This window comes from Coregonus clupeaformis, chromosome 28 (genome assembly GCF_020615455.1).
Source record: "Coregonus clupeaformis isolate EN_2021a chromosome 28, ASM2061545v1, whole genome shotgun sequence".
NCBI lineage: Eukaryota > Metazoa > Chordata > Actinopteri > Salmoniformes > Salmonidae > Coregonus > Coregonus clupeaformis.
This window is the reverse complement of record NC_059219.1, coordinates 113,744-134,173: the sequence shown is the minus strand read 5'-3', so window position 1 is coordinate 134,173 and position 20,430 is coordinate 113,744. Positions and strand designations below refer to the sequence as shown.

Sequence of the window (20,430 nt, the reverse complement as noted above, 5' to 3'; positions counted from 1 at the left end):
TTGTCTGTGCTATGGATAAGGCAACATAAGTCCTCTACCTACAGCAGCACCTAGCGGGTATAGGCTAACATCGACTGCTCTTTCTATTAGTCAGGGTCTTTATTTTCCAAGAGATTATGCTCTCTGCTTTGGTCCATTTGACAGGCCAAATCAGCTACGATTTGTTTTTTTATTTTTATTGTTTTTTATTTTATTTATGATTTGTTTTGTGTGTTGCACAGCTGAAGTCAGTACTCTGTTGTGATGGTATGAGAATAAATCTGTACATTAATGAAAATGTATATATATTTTTAAAGTGTGTTTTAACTGGGTGAAGGGTTTGTGTCATACGTTTTCAGCGTCACTGACACACAATTCTGAAAATCTCATTTTTGCTCAGATTGAGCTAAAAACTACAATATTTAAGATTTATTCAGTTTAAGATTTCCATATAAAATATACTGCCATAGCAGAGATGGACTTTATTGTGTATACCAAATAATTCTCAACAATAGCTGGTTTAAATGTTATTTTTAATTTTTATTATACAATGAATATAAAATATTTCAAGTGCAGCAGTAATGTAATTGTAACAATACATGGGATTTATATAGCTATTTTCAAAGACCAAAATATGCTTTACAGTAGAGAGCAAAGAAATAAGTCAAACTTAACTTTTTTATATATGTATATTATAAACTTTTCAGTCTTATCATTTATAAAATCTACATCTATCATTTATAAACTTATTTTATAGTTAATTCTAAAAACAATGTCAATGGCAGTCATCAAAGGTACACAAATCAGAGGCAAGTCTGGTCGGGGATGTGGCGCAGATGAGGCGGGACACCGCTCAAAGTGGACTGGGACACACCAAGGGTCTCCAAAAACACCTCAAGCTGCATTGACCTTGGAGCCTAAGGAACAGAGCAAGAGAATGAGAATCATTTTCAGAATCAACAGCAGTATGTTTGAATGTACTGTATACTACACTGCTCAAAAAAATTAAGTGAACACTTAAACAACACAATGTAACTCCAAGTCAATCACACTTCTGTGAAATCAAACTGTCCACTTAGGAAGCAACACTGATTGAAAATAAATGTCACATGCTGTTGTGCAAATGGAATAGACAACAGGTGGAAATTATAGGCAATTAGCAAGACACCCCCAATAAAGGACTGGTTTTGCAGGTGGTGACCACAAACCACTTCTCAGTTCCTATGCTTCCTGGCTGATGTTTTGGTCACTTTTGAATGCTGGTGGTGCTTTCACTCTAGTGGTAGCATGAGACGGAGTCTACAACCCACACAAGTGGCTCAGGTAGTGCAGCTCATCCAGGATGGCACATCAATGCGAGCTGTGGCAAGAAGGTTTGCTGTGTCTGTCAGCGTAGTGTCCAGAGCATGGAGGCGCTACCAGGAGACAGGCCAGTACATCAGGAGACGTGGAGGAGGCCGTAGGAGGGCAACAACCCTGCAGCAGGACTGCTACCTCCGCCTTTGTGCAAGGAGGAGCAGGAGGAGCACTACCAGAGCCCTGCAAAATGACCTCCAGCAGGCCACAAATGTGCATATGTCTGCTCAAACGGTCAGAAACAGACTCCATGAGGGTGGTATGAGGGCCCGACGTCCACAGGTGGGGGTTATGCTTACAGCCCAACACCGTGCAGGACGTTTGGCATTTGCCAGAGAACACCAAGATTGGCAAATTCGCCACTGGCGCCCTGTGCTCTTACATTTACATTTTAGTCATTTAGCAGACGCTCTTATCCAGAGCGACTTACAGTTAGTGAATACATAGATATTTTTTTTTATACTGGCCCCCCGTGGGAATCGAACCCACAACCCTGGCGTTGCAAACGCCATGCTCTATCAACTGAGCTACATCCCTGCCGGCCATTCCCTCCCCTACCCTGGACGACGCTGGGCCAATTGTGCGCCGCCCATGAGTCTCCCGGTCGCGGCCGGCTGCGACAGAGCCTGGATTCGAACCAGGATCTCTAGTGGCACAGTTAGCACTGCTATGCAGTGCCTTAGACCACTGCGCCACTCAGGATACCTCTCTTCACAGATGAAAGCAGGTTCACACTGAGCATGTGACAGAGTCTGGAGACGCCGTGGAGAACGTTCTGCCGCCTGCAACATCCTCCAGCATGACCGGTTTGGCGGTGGGTCAGTCATGGTGTGGGGTGGCATTTCTTTGGGGGGCCGCACAGCCCTCCATGTGCTCGCCAGAGGTAGCCTGACTGCCATTAGGTACCGAGATGAGATCCTCAGACCCCTTGTAAGACCATATGCTGGTGCGGTTGGCCCTGGGTTCCTCCTAATGCAAGACAATGCTAGACCTCATGTGGCTGGAGTGTGTCAGCAGTTCCTGCAAGAGGAAGGCATTGATGCTATGGACTGGCCCGCCCGTTCCCCAGACCTGAATCCAATTGAGCACATCTGGGACATCATGTCTCGCTTCATCCACCAACGCCACGTTGCACCACAGACTGTCCAGGAGTTGGCGGATGCTTTAGTCCAGGTCTGGGAGGAGATCCCTCAGGAGACCATCCGCCACCTCATCAGGAGCATGCCCAGGCGTTGTAGGGAGGTCATACAGGCACGTGGAGGCCACACACACTACTGAGCCTCATTTTGACTTGTTTTAAGGACATTACATCAAAGTTGGATCAGCCTGTAGTGTGGTTTTCCACTTTAATTTTGAGGGTGACTCCAAATCCAGACCTCCATGGGTTGATACATTTGATTTCCATTGATAATTTTTGTGACTTTTTGTTGTCAGCACATTCAACTATGTAAAGAAAAAAGTATTTAATAGGATTATTTCATTCATTCAGATCTAGGATGTGTTATTTTAGTGTTCCCTTAATTTTTTTGAGCAGTGTATATCATACACATGTATACATACCCGATCCTAATTTGCATAATTGGCCATGTGCATGTAATTGTGATGGACGCTGTAGGAGAGAGGAATAACATCATGGGAGAGACAAATAGTGAGTAAAAAACACCCTACATTTACATCCCGCCCTGAATGTAAGCCAGCGCGGGATCAGCCAGCGGCGGCTTCATTTGCAGTCTGGACGCGGAGGGGTGAACATCTCCTGCTCTGACTGCAGCGCGAGGACTGGGCCGTGTCAAGTTGCGTCAATTCAAATCTGGTATAGGAACAAAAAGAGGTCAATACACGTCTTCTAAGATAGACTAGTATTTTAATTAATGCAAACACTTGAATGGTAAATATGATGTTCGTATATACGGGCCCACTGAAACACCGCGCAGGGCAGACAGAGAACTGAGCTATTGTTATAAGTTCTTCTTTAAATACTCTGACAGAGATAGTTCCCGCTCCCTGCTGGGCCTGTCAGAATAGAGGCTGGGTGTGGTTTAAACTTACCCAACCTATCGTTGGCGCTCAGGCTGGTCCCAGTCCCTTGGCGCTTCACTGTTGCCGGGCATTAGTTGTTATCTTTACAACTTGTCTCGAGTCAGCAACCTCAGACATAGTTTGTTCTTCTTCATTGTAGCAGTACACATGTCCTTGAGCAGTTTAACAAAGAGGCAGTGTGTGTGTGAATCACAAGTCTATCTCAGCCTACCCCCTAACGGTTCCTCACATTAATCACAGCTTGTTATGTTAAACAATCTATATCAGTACAGCACAAACCTATTATGTTTAATCATTAATGTATTCTTTCTAAGCTAGGCATCACATCTAGTTGTAAGAGAATAGATCCCCACAGCCGCCAGTGAGTGCTTTGGGACGGGGGCGCGGCCCGCAGCAGCACTCGTTGAGAAGAGTAAGAACGATACGTGCTTTCACGTCAGAGTCTCCAATAACACCAGAAAAAGACGCTAGATTTGTCGCTAGTCGCTTATTTGAAAATGTGTCACTAGAGGGGTCTGAAAACTCGCTAAATATAGCGACAAAGTCGCAATGTTGCCAACACTGCTTCAGGCTGGAGAGGACCTGTTTGAAGACATGTTTGACAAGGGTTAGTAGTACACACTAGTACACAGCCAGTGGCTGTGTTGATCTTTGATTGCGCTCGTTGTCGGAGCATTTCAAACTTTTTGTCGGTGTTGTCAGAGCCCCCATCTAAAATGGCATTAGGGTCAATGCCACAGACTCTCAGAGCATTAAAGAACTTGTAGACTTCGTCCTCCAAAGCATAAAATCTAATCAAATTAGATTGGTCACATACACGTTTAGCAGATGTTATTGCGGGTGTAGCGAAATGCTTGTGCTTCTAGCTCCGACAGTGCAGTAATATCTAACAAGTAATCCCCTCCATGACTGATCCAAACGTGAGTTAAAATAAAGCAAGTAGTACAGATTACTACCATCTATGATCAGCTTGCTGTTTCTGAGGTGAACATATTTTTGAATGTTTCCATTCTCCTCCATAAAGCTGGTCAATCCCTGGACGCCCATGGTGTGCTCTGTCTGGGATGTGATGTCTTTCCTAGTGAAGAGTTTCAGTCACAGGGAGGGACTATATATAGGCTTACTGAGTGAGGCTAGCATCATTCCAATGGATGAGTTTCCCTTTACTTAAGTTTCATTTATGTTAAGTTGCGTCAATTCAAATCTGGTATTAGGAACAAAAGAGGTCAATACACGTCTTCTAAAATAGACTAGTATTTTAATTAATGCAAAACCTTCAATGGTAAATATGATGTTCGTATATACGGCTCCACTGAAATACCACGCAGGGCACTCAGAGAACTGATCCATTGTTCTAAGTTCTTCTTCAAATACTCTGACAGAGATAGTTCCCGCTCCTTGCTGGGCCTATCAGGGTAGAGACTGAGCGTGGTTTAGACTTACTCAGCCAATCGTTGGCGCACAGGCTGGTCCCAGCCCCTTGGCGCTTCACTGTTGCACACTGTTGCCAGGCATAAGCTGTTATCATCACAACTTGTAGAGTCAGCACCTTTTTGCAGTACACCTCCTTGAGCACGGTTTAACAAAGAGGCAGTGTGTATGTGTCTGTGAGAAATACAAGTCTGTCTCACCCTACTCCCTAACATTCCTCACATGAATCACAGCTTGTTATTTGAAACAATTTATATCAGTACAGTACAAACCTATTATGTTTAATCATTAATGCATTCTTTCTAAGCTAGGCATCACATCTAGATCCCCACACTTTCCATACTTCACCTGAGTCATATCTCCCGCATTATCTCTTTATGGTCACTTCACCTGATGGCCTAGTTTATGGGAATTGAAATGACAGTCATAAGGGTGGAAATATTTTATGTTATTTGCAACAAGGGTAACATTATGTTCAGCACTTATCTTATGCAGTCTAATGTAGTGCACAGGACTACAGGGCAACCTGCTTTAGAAAACCACACCTACCAATGCAATGTACAGTATGGAAACGAAAACTCTTATGCCAGTAATGCGCTAGTGGAGGAATGTATTATACAAACAGTATCTGGCATGTGATCACTTATGACACAGTGTCCTTTTGATCTTATTTAGTAAGGAAACCTCCAGCAATATAGATAGGCTGATAAACTGCTGCACATGAAGGAAAACCAAACTGACGAGTACTAGCCTAAGGAATTTGCTTTGGCAGACAATGGCTGACTAAAACCACCATGTTGCGTTCGCGAGCATGTTGCCGGCCGCGTTGCAAAATAAATATATATATATTTTTCCAACTATAATGTGTCCCTAAGTTTTATATCATTGAAGTTACCTCCTTGAATATCACTCATTACAAAGATATACAAGGACCTTGAGCATTCCCTCCAGTGGCAAACTGTTATCGGGGGTCTATTTTATTACAATTATTAGCTAATCACACCATTTTAGTAGGTCATACATTTTAGGATGCCATTGATAATTTGGTGTATAAATATAAAGTGTAATTGGAGTTACTCAATTTAAATGAAGGGAAATAACATTGTGAGCAAAATTATTAATCATATCACTTTAGTAAAATATTTTTAAAGGGTTAATTCATTACCTTAGATTTGAGCATATGTGGCCTCCATTTAAGAAAGTCCTCAATTACCTCAAATGTGTCATTGGTGTTACCACTGATGGCACAATGATATCACAATGGTAGTTGATTCAGAATGTGAATATGTACTCAAATACATACAAAAAAATACCATGCCCAAATGCCACAGCAATTCAAGAACCAAACCGTCTCCATGCATGCGTCTGCGTACGCATGTTGATTTTGTCTATCCCCACCAGACGCGTTCATGACACGCAGGTTAAAATACCAAAACCAACAGTGAACCAAGTGTATTATTTTGGGGACAGGTCAAAACACACATGAAACATTTATGGACATTTAGCTAGCTTGCTGTTGCTAGCTAATTTGTCCTGGGAGATAAACATTGGGTTGTTATTTTACCTGAAATTAAAATGGTGCATTTTTTTGCTGGACATTTGTAGAATTTAGACCCATTTTGAGTCGTACAAAATCGTGTGTTCTCTATTCCGATAATTAATCCACAGATAAAATGGGGAAACCTAGTTAGTTTTTTAAAATTAATATTTCCTCGTTCATCTTTCTTCTTCTGTGGATTTTATATGGAGGTTGGCAACCAACTAAGGTGCATTACTGCCACCAACTGGACTGGAGTGTGGACCTCGTTCATCTTTCAATCACCCTTGTGGGTATATGCTCATAAAAACCAATGAGTAGATAAGCGGGACTTGCAGCGCGTACATATAGCCGCAAATAACTTTTGGATATCAGAGTGACGGTAACTCACCAGCATTACGACCAGGAATACGACTTTCCTGAATTGGATCCTTTGTTCGTACCCCCCATGGCAATTTAACTTATCGCAGAGGCTGCTCCAATACGCCTCAGGCGGAGAAGAGGTATTCGGAGTGGAGTTCTAGTCCGACTCAGGAGGCGGGCACACCATCCACTGCCTCCGAGTATATTATTTGCTAATGTTCAGTCTCTGGACAATAAAGGAGACAAGCTCAGGGCGAGGATCTCCTTCCAGAGAGACATCAGGGACTGTAACATACTCTGTTTCACGGAATCATGGCTCTCTCGGGATATACTGTCCGGGAAGAAGAAAGGCGGGGGTGTATGTTTCATGATTAACTACTCATGGTGTGATTGTGATAACATACAGAAACTCAAGTCCTTTGTTCACCCAACCTAGAATACCTCACAATCAAATGCCGACCGTATTACCTCCCAAGATAATTATCTTTGGTTATAGTCACAGCCGTGTATATTCCCCCTCAAGCCGATACCACGACGGCCCTCAAGGAACGACACTGGACTTTATGCAAACTGGAAACCACATCCTGAGGCCGCATTTATTGTAGCTGGAGATTTTAACAAAGCAAATTTGAGGAAAACGCTACCGAAGTTCTATCAACACATTGACTGTAGTACTCGCTTAGGTAAAACACTAGACCACTGCTACTCGCCTTTTCAAGATGCCTAGAAAGCCCTGCCCCACCCTCCCTTCGGCAAATCAGATCACAACTCCATTTTGCTCCTCCCTTCATATAGGCAGAAAATCAAACAGGAAGTACCCATGCTAAGATCTATTCAACGCTGGTCTGACCAATCGGAATCCATCCTTCAAGATTGTTTTAATCACGCGGACTGGGATATGTTCCGGGTAGCCTCTGAGAATAACATTGACGCTTACACAGACACGGTGACTGAGTTAATCAGGAAGTGTATAGGGGATCTTGTTCCCACGGTGACTATTAAAACCTACCCAAATCAGAAACCGCAAAACTGAAAGCGCGAACCATCACATTTAACCATGGCAAGGTGTCTGGGAATATAGTTGAATACAAACAGTGTAGTTATTCCCTCTGTACGGCAATCAAACAGGCAAAAAGTCAGTACAGAGGCAAAGTGGAGTCGCAATTCAACGGCTCAGACACGAGACGTATGTGGCAGGGTCTACAGACAATCACGGATTACAAAGGGAAAACCAGCCACGCGCAGACACCGATGTCTTGCTCCCAGACAAGCTAAACACCTTCTTCGCCCGCTTTGAGAATAACACAGTGCCACCGACGCGGCCCGCTCCCAAGGATTATGGGCTCTCGTTCTCCGTGGCCGACGTGAGTAAGACATTTAAGTGTGTTAACCCTCGCAAGGCTGCCGGCCCAGACAGCATCCCTAGCCGCGTCCTCAGAGCATGCGCAGACCAGCTGTCTGGAGTGTTTACGGACATATTCAATCTCTCCCTATCCCAGTCTGCTGTCCCCACTTGCTTCAAGATGTCCACCATTGTTCCTGTACCCAAGAAAGCAAAGGTATCTGAACTAAATGACTATCGTCCCGTAGCACTCACTTATGTTATCATGAAGTGCTTTGAGAGGCTAGTTAAGGATCATATCACCTCTACCTTACCTGACACCCTAGACCCACCTCAATTTGCTTACCGCCCCAATAGATCCACAGATGATGCAATCGCCATCGCACTGAACACTGCCCTATACCATCTGGACAAGAGGAATACCTACGTCAGAATGCTGTTCATTGACTATAGCTCAGCATTCAACACCATAGTACCCTCCAAGCTCATCATTAAGCTCGGGGCCCTGGGTCTGAACCCATCCTGTACAACACCTCCACTTCACTGATCCTCAACACAGGGGCCCCACAAGGTTGCGTGCTCAGCCCCCTCCTGTACTCCCTGTTCACCCATGATTGCGTGGCCACGCACGCCTCCAACTCAATCATCAAGTTTGCAGACGACACAACAGTAGTAGGGCTGATTACCAACAATGACGAGACAACCTACAGGGAGGAGGTGAGGGCCCTGGCGGAGTGGTGCCAGGAAAATAACCTCTCCCTTAAAGTCAACAAAACGAAGGAGCTGATTGTGGACTTCAGGAAACAGCAGAGGGAGCACGCCCCCATCCACATCGATGGGACCGCAGTGGAGAAGGTGGAAAGCTTCAAGTTCCTCGGCGTACACCACTGACAATCTAAAATGGTCCACCCACACAGACAGTGTGGTAAAGAAGGTGCAACAGCGCCTCTTCAAATTCGGCTTGGCCCCTAAGACCATCAGAAACTTTTACAGATGAACAATTGAGAGCATCCTGTCGGGCTATATCACCGCCTGGTATGGCAACTGCACCGCCCGCAACCGCAGGGCTCTCCAGAGGGTGGTGCGGTCTGTCCAACGCATCACCGGGTGCACACTGCCTGACCTCCAGGACACCTACAGCACCCGATGTCACGGGAATGCCAAAAAGATCATCAAGGACATCAACCACCCGAGCCACGGCCTGTTCACCCCGCTATCATCCAGAAGGCGACGTCAGTACAGGTGCATCAAAGCTGGGACCGAAAAACAGCTTCTATCTTAAGGCCATCAAACTGTTAAATAGCCATCACTAGCCGGCTACCACCCGGTTACTCAACCCTGCACCTTAGAGGCTGCTGCCCTATATACATAGACATGGAATCACTGGCCACTTTAATAATGGAACACTAGTCACTTTAATAATGTTTATGTACTGCTTTACTCATCTCATATGTATTTACTGTATTCTATTCTATTGTATTTTAGTCAATGCCACTCTGACATTGCTCGTCCTAATATTTATATATTTCTTAATTCCATTATTTTGCTTTTTGTGTATTGTTGTGAATTGTTAGATACTACTGCACTGTTGGAGCTTGGAACACAAGCATTTCGCTACACCCACAATAACATCTGCTAAATATGTGTATGTGACCAATAAAATGTGATTTGATTTGCAGTGATCATATACTGTTTGTATAATACATTCATCCACTAGAGCATTACTGGCATTTTCGTTTTCATTTTCATACTGTACATCGCATTGGTAGGTGTGGTTTTCTAATGTAGGTTGCCATCACAAAATATTTCCACCCTTATGATGGTGAAGTATGGAAAGTGAAACTTAAGTAAAGGGAAACTCATCAATTGGAATGATGCTAGCCTCATTCAGTAAGCCTATATATAGTCCCTCCCTGTGACTGAAACTCTTCACTAGGAAAGACATCCCAGACAGAGCACACCATGGGCGTCCAGGGATTGACCAGCTTTATGGAGGAGAATGGAAACATTTTAAAAGATGTTCACCTCAGAAACAGCAAGCTGATCATAGATGGTAGTAACCTGTACTACTTGCTTTATTTTAACTCACGTTTGGATCAGAGTCATGGAGGGGATTACGATGCTTTTGAGGACCAGGTCTGCAAGTTCTTTAAGGCTCTGAAAGACTGCGGCATTGACCCTTATGTCATTTTAGATGGGGGCTCTGACTATACTGGCAAAAAGTTTGAAACTCTCAAAAAACGAGCTCAATCAAAGATCATAGCAGCCTACAGATTGTCCATGGGGCATCAGGGGAGCGGGAGTGTACTACCAACCCTCATCAAACATGTCTTCAAACAGGTCCTCTTCAGCCTGAAGGTCCCGTTCGCACAGTGCATTTGTGAAGCAGACCAAGAAATAGCCTCCCTGGCTCGAAGGTGGAACTGTCCAGTGCTGTCCAATGACAGTGACTTTTATATATTTGACATCCAGTCAGGATGTCTGCCCATCTCCCATTTTCACTGGCAGAAAGTGTCTATGCACCGTGGGAGCTCTATAAGATCCATTCCCTGCAAGCACTACACCACAACAAGCTTCTGTAGACACTTTAACATCAACAGACAGGTTCTCCCAGTCTTCGCCGCTGTGGCAGGAAACGACTACGTCAAGTTGCATAACATGGGCGTATCCCTCAGGTGGGAAGAAAACTCGTCGATGGACGGAAGGTTTGCCCGCTTCAACGGCTTGCTGAATTGGCTGGCCCGCTTCCAAGAACAGGAGGCCTTGGACTCTGCTCAGGCTCATTGGTTATATTTACAACAGACAGAAAATGGGTGCTGCCCGCCAGGGCCTCTCCCTGGGCATAGAAGAGTACCAGCTTCCCCGTGGTTACCTGGAGCGGTTCTTCAACGATGGAGTGGGACCAGGCCCCAGCCGTCTCGCAGAGGCTCTGAGGGTCCTTCCAGACTGGACCCTGCTGCCGTTGATGAAAGGTGCTCTTCCCTCCTGCATGGTGGACGTGCTGCTGCTGAGGAGGGTGATGCACAGTGTTCAGGTGGAAGATCCCCGCTTGCCCAGTGGGAACAACACTTCACGGCCCATACGCCAGGTACTCTATGGGCTGCTGCTGGGTGGGAGGAGGCCAGACCACAGCAGTCAGAGACCCCCAGTGGATGACGTGGAGGAGTATTACAGGGAAGGCAATAACCTGACCAGCAGCATGGTTGAAGCCATCCTGCCCAGTGCTGCAGAACAGCTGCAGCTAGACACTCTGGATCGGGTATGTATACATGTGTATGAGATAGTATACAGTACATTCAAACATACTGCTGTTGATTCTGAAAATGATTCTCATTCTCTTGCTCTGTTCCTTAGGCTCCAAGGTCAGTGCAGCTTGAGGTGTTTTTGGAGACCCTTGGTGTGTCCCAGTCCACTCTGAGCGGTGTCCCGCCTCATTTGCGTCTTCCTGTGGCTGTCACCTGCTACTGGTTGAGGCACGCCCATCCTCGACCAGAACTGCCTCTCCTGCAGGCCCTGCTATTAGGATTGGTGTACGGAGAGCTCTGCAGACAGAGGAAGAGCCAAAGAGGTATGACCCAGAGCATGAATGAGAAAACACACAATTTAGAATTTAGAAATATTGAAGGGTTTGAAGTGCAGCCACTGACTCCTCCCTTTTTTGTGTAACAGGGTTTATGGAGGGACCAGTGTTGGAGAGGCTGAGAGGGCTGATTCAGAGAGGTGCAAGGAGCCTAGACCTGGGTGTAGCCCACGCCTACAGCCAATGGCAGTGCTGCCTGAGAGAAAGTCTTGACCTGAACCAACTGCTGTACCTCCCTCTAGCCGAGCCTCAGTGTGCCTGGTAAGGTGTCCCTTCCTAAATCAACCCTTGCCCCTAAACCTAGACCAGTGGTATTCATTGACATTTTATTCGAGCCTAGCAGCAACATAACTAATTAAACCATATTTTGTTTCCCTGGTGGTGTCTAGGCTGTACAAGGGCACTCTGGTGCACCAGCTTGTGACCAAACTGAGAGGGGGGTTAACCCCAGATTCTCTCCTGATGTTAGGCCCTTGCTCTGGGCAGCTGTATAGGGCCATGCTGGGAGCCATACTCAACTCCCATGATGCTCATGAGGCTGCTGTCATCCCCTTGGTGTCTGGGACGCGGCGGGCCACACCTCCATCCTTGTCACAGCCACTGGACGACCTGACGTCCCGTCTACTCATTCTGGCTCTAGAAGAAGATGATGATGATGGTGCTGCAGGAGGGAGGAAGGCCATGCCAGAGGACGATCTGGATTGGACGTTGGTCACAGTGCAGACCCGCCACAAGAAAAAGGACAGATTCAACAGAGCTCGGAATCCAGAATTCTCCCGGAAGCAGGGGCGGATCGGCTGGGAATAGGGAGGGGTCACTATATAACTGTTTAGTTCTAGAGACGCTCTGCTCAACTCTTTCATATTTTTATTGTTCTTATTTTTTTTACCTTTTATGACTTAATTGACATTGTTTTTAGCATGAACTATGTAGATTCTATTAATGATGAGATGGAAAAGCTTTTAATATATATATATAAATATCAAAAGTTATGATCAGTTTGACTGTTTTTTTCTTTGCTCTTTACTGTACTGTCTTTTGGTCTTTGAAGATAGCTATATAAATCCCATCTATTCTTACTATTATATTACTGCTGCACTGCTGCTCAGGTTCAAGTCCGGGCCCTGGCTGGGCCACTCAAGGACATTCAAAGACTCGTCCTGAAGCCACTCCTGCGTTGTCTTGGCTGTGAGCTTAGGATCGTTATCCTGTTGGAAGGTGAACCTTCACCCCAGTCTGAGGTCCTGAGCGCTCTGGAGCAGGTTTTCAACAAGGATCTCTCTGTACTTTGCTCCGTTCATCTTTCCCTCGATACTGATTAGTCTCCCAGTCCCTGCCGCTGAAAAACATCCCCACAGCATGATTCTGCCACCACCATGCTTCACCATAGGGATGGTATTGGCCAGGAGATGAGTGGTGCCTGGTTTTGTCCAGATGTGACGCTTGGCATTCAGGCCAAAGAGTTCAATCTTGGTTTCATCAGACCAGAGAATCTTGTTTCTCATGGTCTGAGAGTCCTTTAGGTGCCTTTTGGCAAACTCAAAGCAGGCTGTCATGTGCCTTTTACTGAGGAGTGGCTTCCGTCTGGCCACTCTACCATAAAGGCATGATTGGTGGAGTGCTGTAGAGATGGTTGTCCTTCTGGAAGGTTCTCCCATCTCCACAGAGGAACTCTAGAGCTCTGTCAGAGTGACCATCAGGTTCTTGGTCACCTCCCTGACCAAGGCCCTTCTCCCCCGATTGCTCAGTTTGGCCAGGCGGCCAGCTCTAGGAAGAGTCTTGGTGGTTCCAAACTTCTTCCATTTAAGAATGATGGAGGCCACTATGTTCTTGGGGACCTTCAATGCTGCAGACATTTTTTGGTACCTTTCCCCAGATCTGTGCCTCAACACAATCCTGTCTCGGAGCTATACAGACAATTCCTTGGTTTGGTTTTTGCTCTAACATGCACTGTCAACTGACCTTGTATAGACAGGTGTGTGCCTTTCCAAATCATGTACAATCAATTGAATTTACCACTGGTGGACTCCAATCAAGTTGTAGAAACATCTCAAGGATGATCAATGGAAACAGGATGCACCTGAGCTCAATTTCATGTCTCATAGCAAAGGTTCTGAATACTTATGTAAATAAGGTATTTCTGTTTTTTGCAAATTGTCTACAAACCTGTTTTCGCTTTGTCATTATGAGGTATTGTGTGTAGATTGATGAGGAAAATGTTTTATTTAATCAATTTTAGAATAAGGCTGTAAAAATGTAGAAAAAGTGAAGGGGTCTGAATACTTTCCGAATGCACTGTAACTGATAGATGCACACACACACTACATGTTAATGTTTTCAAATTAGGGCTGTCATAGTTAAGGCGTTAATAACGCCTTAATGCTTACATTTTTTTTGACACCATTAACGCATTTTCTTAGTTTGACCCTCTGAACCATCCATAGTTCAAATTCAAGTCCCCAGCCGATGCACTAGTTTGACAACCACTTTACTAGCTAGCTACTTGTATGACTGAATGATGCAGAATGCTAATAAGGGGCTTTTAAATTGCAAATTCAATTTCAAATCCCTCCCAGATAGCTCTCTGGATAAAACCAAAGTAATTTGCATCTACTGCAAGGCTGAATTTGTTTATTACCGAAGTACATCGAGTCTTCGTTATCATTTACAAGCGAAACATACCGTTGATGCCAGCAATACAAGTAACGTTACTAGTAGCAATGGAGGACAAGCTAGAATGCAGGCTGTTAGGAGACACCGCTAGAGACACTATTATGTAATTGTGATGAATTGAGAGAATATTAGGGTAGCACTGTAATTCATTAATCATATGCTGCCTTCCCTGCTCCTCTGTTCTTACCTCTTTGCCTTTCTGTCTTTTACACTCTTTCTTACTCCTCTATACCCACCTCCTCTTTCTTCCTCTGTTTTTATAATGCACACCAGATGTGCATTGAAGTACAGATTGAACTTGTATTTAGAATATAATATTTATATTATAATATTTATATTATGTATTTATAACACTTGGATAATTAACTTATTTCAATAAAGCGTGTCACATTCTCTACTGGTTGAAATTAAGTGTCATTTGATGAAATACTACACCTATCCTGTGTCCTCAGATCAATGCAGATGAAGGAAATTAGATAGTGAGATGAACCGGTTTTAGAGTATTTACATGATGCATAGGAAGTGTAGTGTACTGTTTTTAAATTCTGTTTCTGTATATATCTATTACAAATCAGCCTTTAACTAGTTAAATCATGTTTGTGGTCTATTACATAGTTAATGTGTAACCATTGATGTCCCAGGACCAGGATTGGTAAACACTGTTGAAGTGTATAATTGTAATACATACATGCAGACAAAGTGTTAATTAAAAGACTGGAGTTTGATACTCCTAGTATTGGATATGACTGAAAAATAATGTCTCACAGACATTCATACCCGAACTGCACATTTATTTGCCAAGGTAGAGTACATGATCAGTGAATATATTCAATGTACATGCTACAATGTGGGGATCTCATACATGGTAATAACTACATGTATATACGACTTGCATCCTTGGCACAAAGTTATATTATTCTACTCAATCCACAGGCTTCATTAATGTCATTCAGACTGTTGATACAACCGGCTATGATAGCTGAGGTTCATAGCTATGTTCTGAACTAATATTTACACCAAACGTTTTAGGGTCCATACACAGATCGGCTACATAGCTAGCTATACATCCATAGGCATACAGGTATTTTTATCCTCAACTGCACAATAAGCATGAAAATAGTTTGATAGCTACGTTACTTCAGCTGCATTGCATAGCAAATATCAGGATGGCAAGCTTACAAAATGGTACATTCAATTTGAAGTAAATGCTTTCGCTAGCTAGATTCTTTACATCTAGCTACTGTTTCACAAGACGACAGCCTAGTTTGCTGGTTGTTTCATACTCATGTCACAACGCCAATGAAGCTAGCCAGCTAAATTGCGATTTTCGTAAATTAACTTTATAACAAAAAAATATGCATAATAGTTTGTCACTACATTAACTAACATATTCCCCTCAACTGTAAAACCATGTTTTGCATGATTCGTTATGACGTTATAATTACTTACATTTGCTTCCATCCTACTATTTTTTTCAGCCATCTTTGCTGAAGAAAGTCTCCAGTCCTGGGTAACATGGCGTCAAATTCGTTATGGGAACCACTCGATATGATTGGTCATCGCCCAGTGGTCCCCGTTTGTGATTTGCATCAAGTTGGGAAAAGTTTAACTTTTTCACCTCCTCCCACGCGACCTTCGCGCCGCCCAAAGGTCCCCCACCCTCTCCGCTTCTCGCCGCTTTCCTTCCTTTGAAAATGAATGGGAAGCGGTGTTTCACCGCGCAGCACCGCGTGCTAGTGTAAAACTGTGCAATACACTGCTGCGCCCAGAGCAGCAGTAATGTAATTGTAACAATAAATGGGATTTATACAGCTATTTTCAATGACCAAAATACGCTTTACAGTAGAGAGCAAAGAAATAAAAACCAATTAAACAAAGTCAAATTTATCATAACTTTTTTATGTTTATATATTAAAGACTTTTCCATCTTCTATCATTTATAAAATCTACATCTATCTTTTATACACTTATTTTATAGTTCATGCTAAAAACAATGTAAATTAAGTTATAAAAGGTACACATAAGAACAATAAAAAGATGAAGGAGTTGAGCAGAACATCTCTAGAACTAAACAATTATATAGTGACCCCTCCCTATTCCCAGCCGATCCGCCCCTGCTTCCGGGAGAATTCTGGATTCCGAGCTCTGTTGAATCTGTCCTTTTTCTTGTGGCGGGTCTGCACTGAGACCAAAGTCCAACCCAGATTGTCCTCTTGCTTGGCCTTGCTCCCACCTCCAGCACCATCATCATCATCTTCTTCCAGAGCCAGAATGTGTAGATGGGACGTCAGGTCGTCCAGTGGCTGTGACAAGGATGGAGGTGAGGCCCTCCAAGGCCCAGACACCAAGGGGATGACAGCAGCCTCACGAGCATCATGGGAGTTGAGTATGGCTCCCAGCATGGCCATATACAGCTGCCCAGAGCAAGGGCCTCCCATCAGGAGAGAATCCGGTGTTAACCCCCCTCTCAGTTTGGTCACAAGCTGGTGCACCAGAGTGCCCTTGTACAGCCTAGACACCACCCGGGAAACAAAAGATGGTTGAATTAGCTGTGTTTCTGCTGGGCTAGAATACAATGTGAATGAATACCACTGGTCTAGGTTTAGGGGCAAGGGTTGATTTAGGAAGGGACACCTTACCAGGCACACTGAGGCTCAGCTAGAGGGAGGCACAGCAGTTGGTTCAGGTCAAGACTTTCTCTCAGGCAGCACTGCCATTGGCTGTAGGCGTGGGCTACACCCAGGTCTAGGCTCCTTGCACCTCTCTGAATCAGCCCTCTCAGCCTCTCCAACACTGGGTCAGTGGCTGCACTTCACACACTTCAATATTTATAAATTCTAAATTGTGTGTTTTCTCATTCATGCTCTGGGCCATACCTCTTTGGCTCTTCCTCTGTCTGCAGAGCTCTCCGTACACCAATCCTAATAGCAGGGCCTGCAGGAGAGGCAGTTCTGGTCGAGGATGGGCGTGCCTCAACCAGTAGCAGGTGACAGCCACAGGAAGACGCAGATGAGGCAGGACACCGCTCAAAGTGGACTGGGACACACCAAGGGTCTCCAAAAACACCTCAAGCTGCACTGACCTTGGAGCCTAAGGAACAGAGCAAGAGAATGAGAATCATTTTCAGAATCAACAGCAGTATGTTTGAATGTACTGTATACTATCTCATACACATGTATACATACCCGATCCAGAGTGTCTAGCTGCAGCTGTTCTGCAGCACTGGGCAGGATGGCTTCAACCATGCTGCTGGTCAGGTTATTGCCTTCCCTGTAATACTCCTCCACGTCATCCACTGGGGGTCTCTGACTGCTGTGGTCTGGCCTCCTCCCACCCAGCAGCAGCCCATAGAGTACCTGGCGTATGGGCCGTGAAGTGTTGTTCCCACTGGGTCAGCGGGGATCTTCCACCTGAACACTGTGCATCACCCTCCTCAGCAGCAGCACGTCCACCATGCGGGAGGGAAGAGCACCTTTCATCAACGGCAGCAGAGTCCAGTCTGGAAGGACCCTCAGAGGCTCTGCGAGATGGCTGGGGCCTGGTCCCACTCCATCGTTGAAGAACCGCTCCAGGCAACCAGGGGGAAGATGGTACTCTTCTATGCCCAGGGAAAGGTCCTGGAGGGCAGCGTCCATTTTCTGTTTGTTGTTACCATGAAAGATAAGCCTGAGCACAGAGTCCAAGGCCTCCTTCTGCCCCCGGAAGCGGGCCAGCCAATTCAGCAAGCTGTCGAAGCGGGCAAACCTTCCTTCCATCGACGAGTATTCTTCCCACCTGAGGGAAACGCCCATGTTATGCAACTTGACGTAGTCGTTTCCTGCCACGGCGGCGAAGACTGGGAGAACCTGTCTGTTGATGTTGAAGTGTCTACAGAAGCTTGTTGTGGTGTAGTGCTTGCAGGGAATGGATCTTATAGAGCTCCCACGGTGCATAGACACTTTCTGCTAGTGAAAATGGGAGATGGGCAGACATCCTGACTGGATGTCAAAGATATAAAAGTCACTGTCATTGGTCAGCACTGGACAGTTCCACCTTCGAGCCAGGGAGGCTATTTCTTGGTCTGCCTCACAAATGCACTGTGCGAACGGGACCTTCAGGCTGGAGAGGACCTGTTTGAAGACATGTTTGATGAGGGTTGGTAGTACACCGCTCACCTGAAGTTCCATGGACAAGCTGTTGGCTGTGTTGATCCTTGATTGAGCTCGTTTTTTGAGAGTTTCAAACTTTTTGTCGGTGTAGTCAGAGCCCCCATCTACAATCACAAAAGGGTCAATGCCACAGTCTTTCAGAGCCTTAAAGAACCTGCAGACCTGGCCCTCAAAAGCATCGTAATCCCCTCCATGACTGATCCAAACGTGAGTTAAAATAAAGCAAGTTGTACAGATTACTATCATCTATGATCAGCTTGCTGTTTCTGAGGTAAACATCTTTTAAAATGTTTCCATTCTCCTCCATAAAGTTGGTCAATCCAATTTGTCAGAGCACCTTACCGATCACTGCACCTGTACACAGCCCATCTGAAATTAGCCCACCCAACTACCTCATCCATATATTGTTATTTATTTTGCTCTTTTGCACCCCAGTATCTCTATTTGCACATCATCTCTTGCACATCTAGCATTCCAGTGTTAATACTAATTGTAATTATTTTGCACTGTCAGGGGTGCTGAATGTGGGTGTGGTGCATGAATCAAGCGCAGGACGCAGAGGCTCAGTCCAAAAGACTTTAGTGCAATATTCACGTAGAGAAATAAGCACAATAAGCCTGAAGGCGAAATCACGGCGCACACAGGCGTCAAATAAACGGCGCACTAACATGTGCGAAAAACCTCTCCAAAACACTGGAGGGAAGTACGTAGCTCCAACACGAAAACAGAAGAGCAATCACACACAAAGACAAACACAACCAACGAGAACTAAATAGGACAATAACGAGGACTAACAAGACACAGGTGTACAACATCAAGACAAAACCAAACAAACATGAAACATAGATCGGTGGCAGCTAGTACTCCGGGGACGACGACCGCCGAAGCCTGCCCGAACCAGGAGGAGGAGCAGCCTCGGCCAAAACCGTGACAGTACCCCCCCCTTGACGCGCGGCTCCAGCCGTGCGCCGACCCCGGCCTCGGGGACGACCAGGAGGACGCGGAGCAGGGCGCGCGGGATGGTCCCGGTGGAACTCCGACAGGAGAGATGGGTCTAGGATGTCCCTCCGCGGCACCCAGCACCGCTCCTCCGGGCCGTACCCCTCCCACTCCACGAGATACTGGAGACCCCCATCCGGCGTCTGGAGTCCAAGATGGACTGAACGGTGTACGCCGGAGCCCCCCTCGATGTCCAGTGGGGGTGGAGGAGTCTCTCCTATCTCATTGTCCTGGAGTGGACCAGCTACCACCGGCCTGAGAAGAGACACATGGAACGAGGGGTTAATATTCTTATACTCAACAGGTAGATGTAACCTATAACACACCTCGTTCAATCTTCTCAGGACTTTAAAGGGGCCCCACAAACCGCCGACCCAGCTTCCGGCAGGGCAGGCGGAGGGGTAGGTTTCTGGTAGAGAGCCAGACTCGATCTCCGGGTGCGTACACCGGCCCCTCACTGCGGTGGAGATCGGCGCTCGCCTTGTGACGAAGGGACGGCCCGCTGCAGGTGGACGTGGGCAGCGTTCCACGTCTCTTCCGAGCGCATCATCCAATCATCCACCGCAGGGGCCTCGATCTGGCTCTGCTGCCACGGTGCCAGAACCGGCTGGTAACCTAATACACATTGGAAGGGGGTTAGGTTGGTAGAGGAGTGGCGGAGAGAGTTCTGGGCCATCTCGGCCCAGGGAATGTACCGTGCCCACTCCTCAGGCCGGTCCTGGCAATACGACCTCAGAAACCTACCCACATCCTGGTTGACACGTTCTACCTGCCCGTTACTCTCCGGGTGGTACCCTGAGGTAAGGCTAACTGAGACCCCCAAACGCTCCATGAACGCTCTCCAAACACGGGAGGTAAACTGGGGGCCTCGATCAGACACTATATCCTCGGGCACCCCGTAATGCCGGAAGACGTGGGTAAATAGGGCCTCAGCGGTCTGTAGGGCAGTAGGAAGACCCAACATAGGGAGAAGATGACAGGC

The 20,430-nt window shown here is 45.8% G+C and overlaps 1 protein-coding gene, 1 long non-coding RNA gene and 1 pseudogene across 3 annotated transcripts; 1 reads left to right on the top strand and 2 right to left on the bottom strand.

Moving 5' to 3' along the window:
- Window positions 1-119: 119 nt before the first annotated feature.
- LOC121543272 lies at window positions 120-2,935 on the bottom strand. The gene is made up of 2 exons (XR_005996001.2): window positions 2,896-2,935; window positions 120-896 (listed from the first exon to the last, which is right to left on the bottom strand). It is a non-coding gene; the product is annotated as an uncharacterized LOC121543272 (long non-coding RNA).
- Window positions 2,936-10,761: 7,826 nt separating this feature from the next.
- On the top strand, window positions 10,762-12,776 carry LOC123482116 (protein asteroid homolog 1-like). Of its 2 annotated transcripts, XM_045208449.1 has the most exons (3): window positions 10,762-11,307; window positions 11,403-11,616; window positions 12,018-12,776. In XM_045208449.1, exons 1-3 carry the CDS (start codon window positions 10,858-10,860, stop codon window positions 12,050-12,052), a joined length of 699 nt encoding a protein of 232 aa, XP_045064384.1. In that variant the 5' UTR covers window positions 10,762-10,857; the 3' UTR covers window positions 12,053-12,776. The 2 variants fall into 2 exon arrangements, with proteins under 2 accessions (XP_045064384.1, XP_045064383.1); XM_045208448.1 differs by having other exon boundaries at window positions 11,403-12,776.
- A 3,561-nt stretch (window positions 12,777-16,337) lies between these two features.
- LOC121543274 lies at window positions 16,338-18,833 on the bottom strand (annotated as a pseudogene).
- Between the last annotated feature and the right edge of the window lie 1,597 nt (window positions 18,834-20,430).

Coding starts and splice junctions, on each gene's coding strand:
- LOC123482116 (XM_045208448.1), top strand. CDS start 10,858: ATGGGTGCTGCCCGCCAGGGCCTCTCCCTGGGCATAGAAGAGTACCAG. Junction 11,308..11,402: donor AGCTAGACACTCTGGATCGG/GTATGTATACAT, acceptor TCTGTTCCTTAG/GCTCCAAGGTCAGTGCAGCT.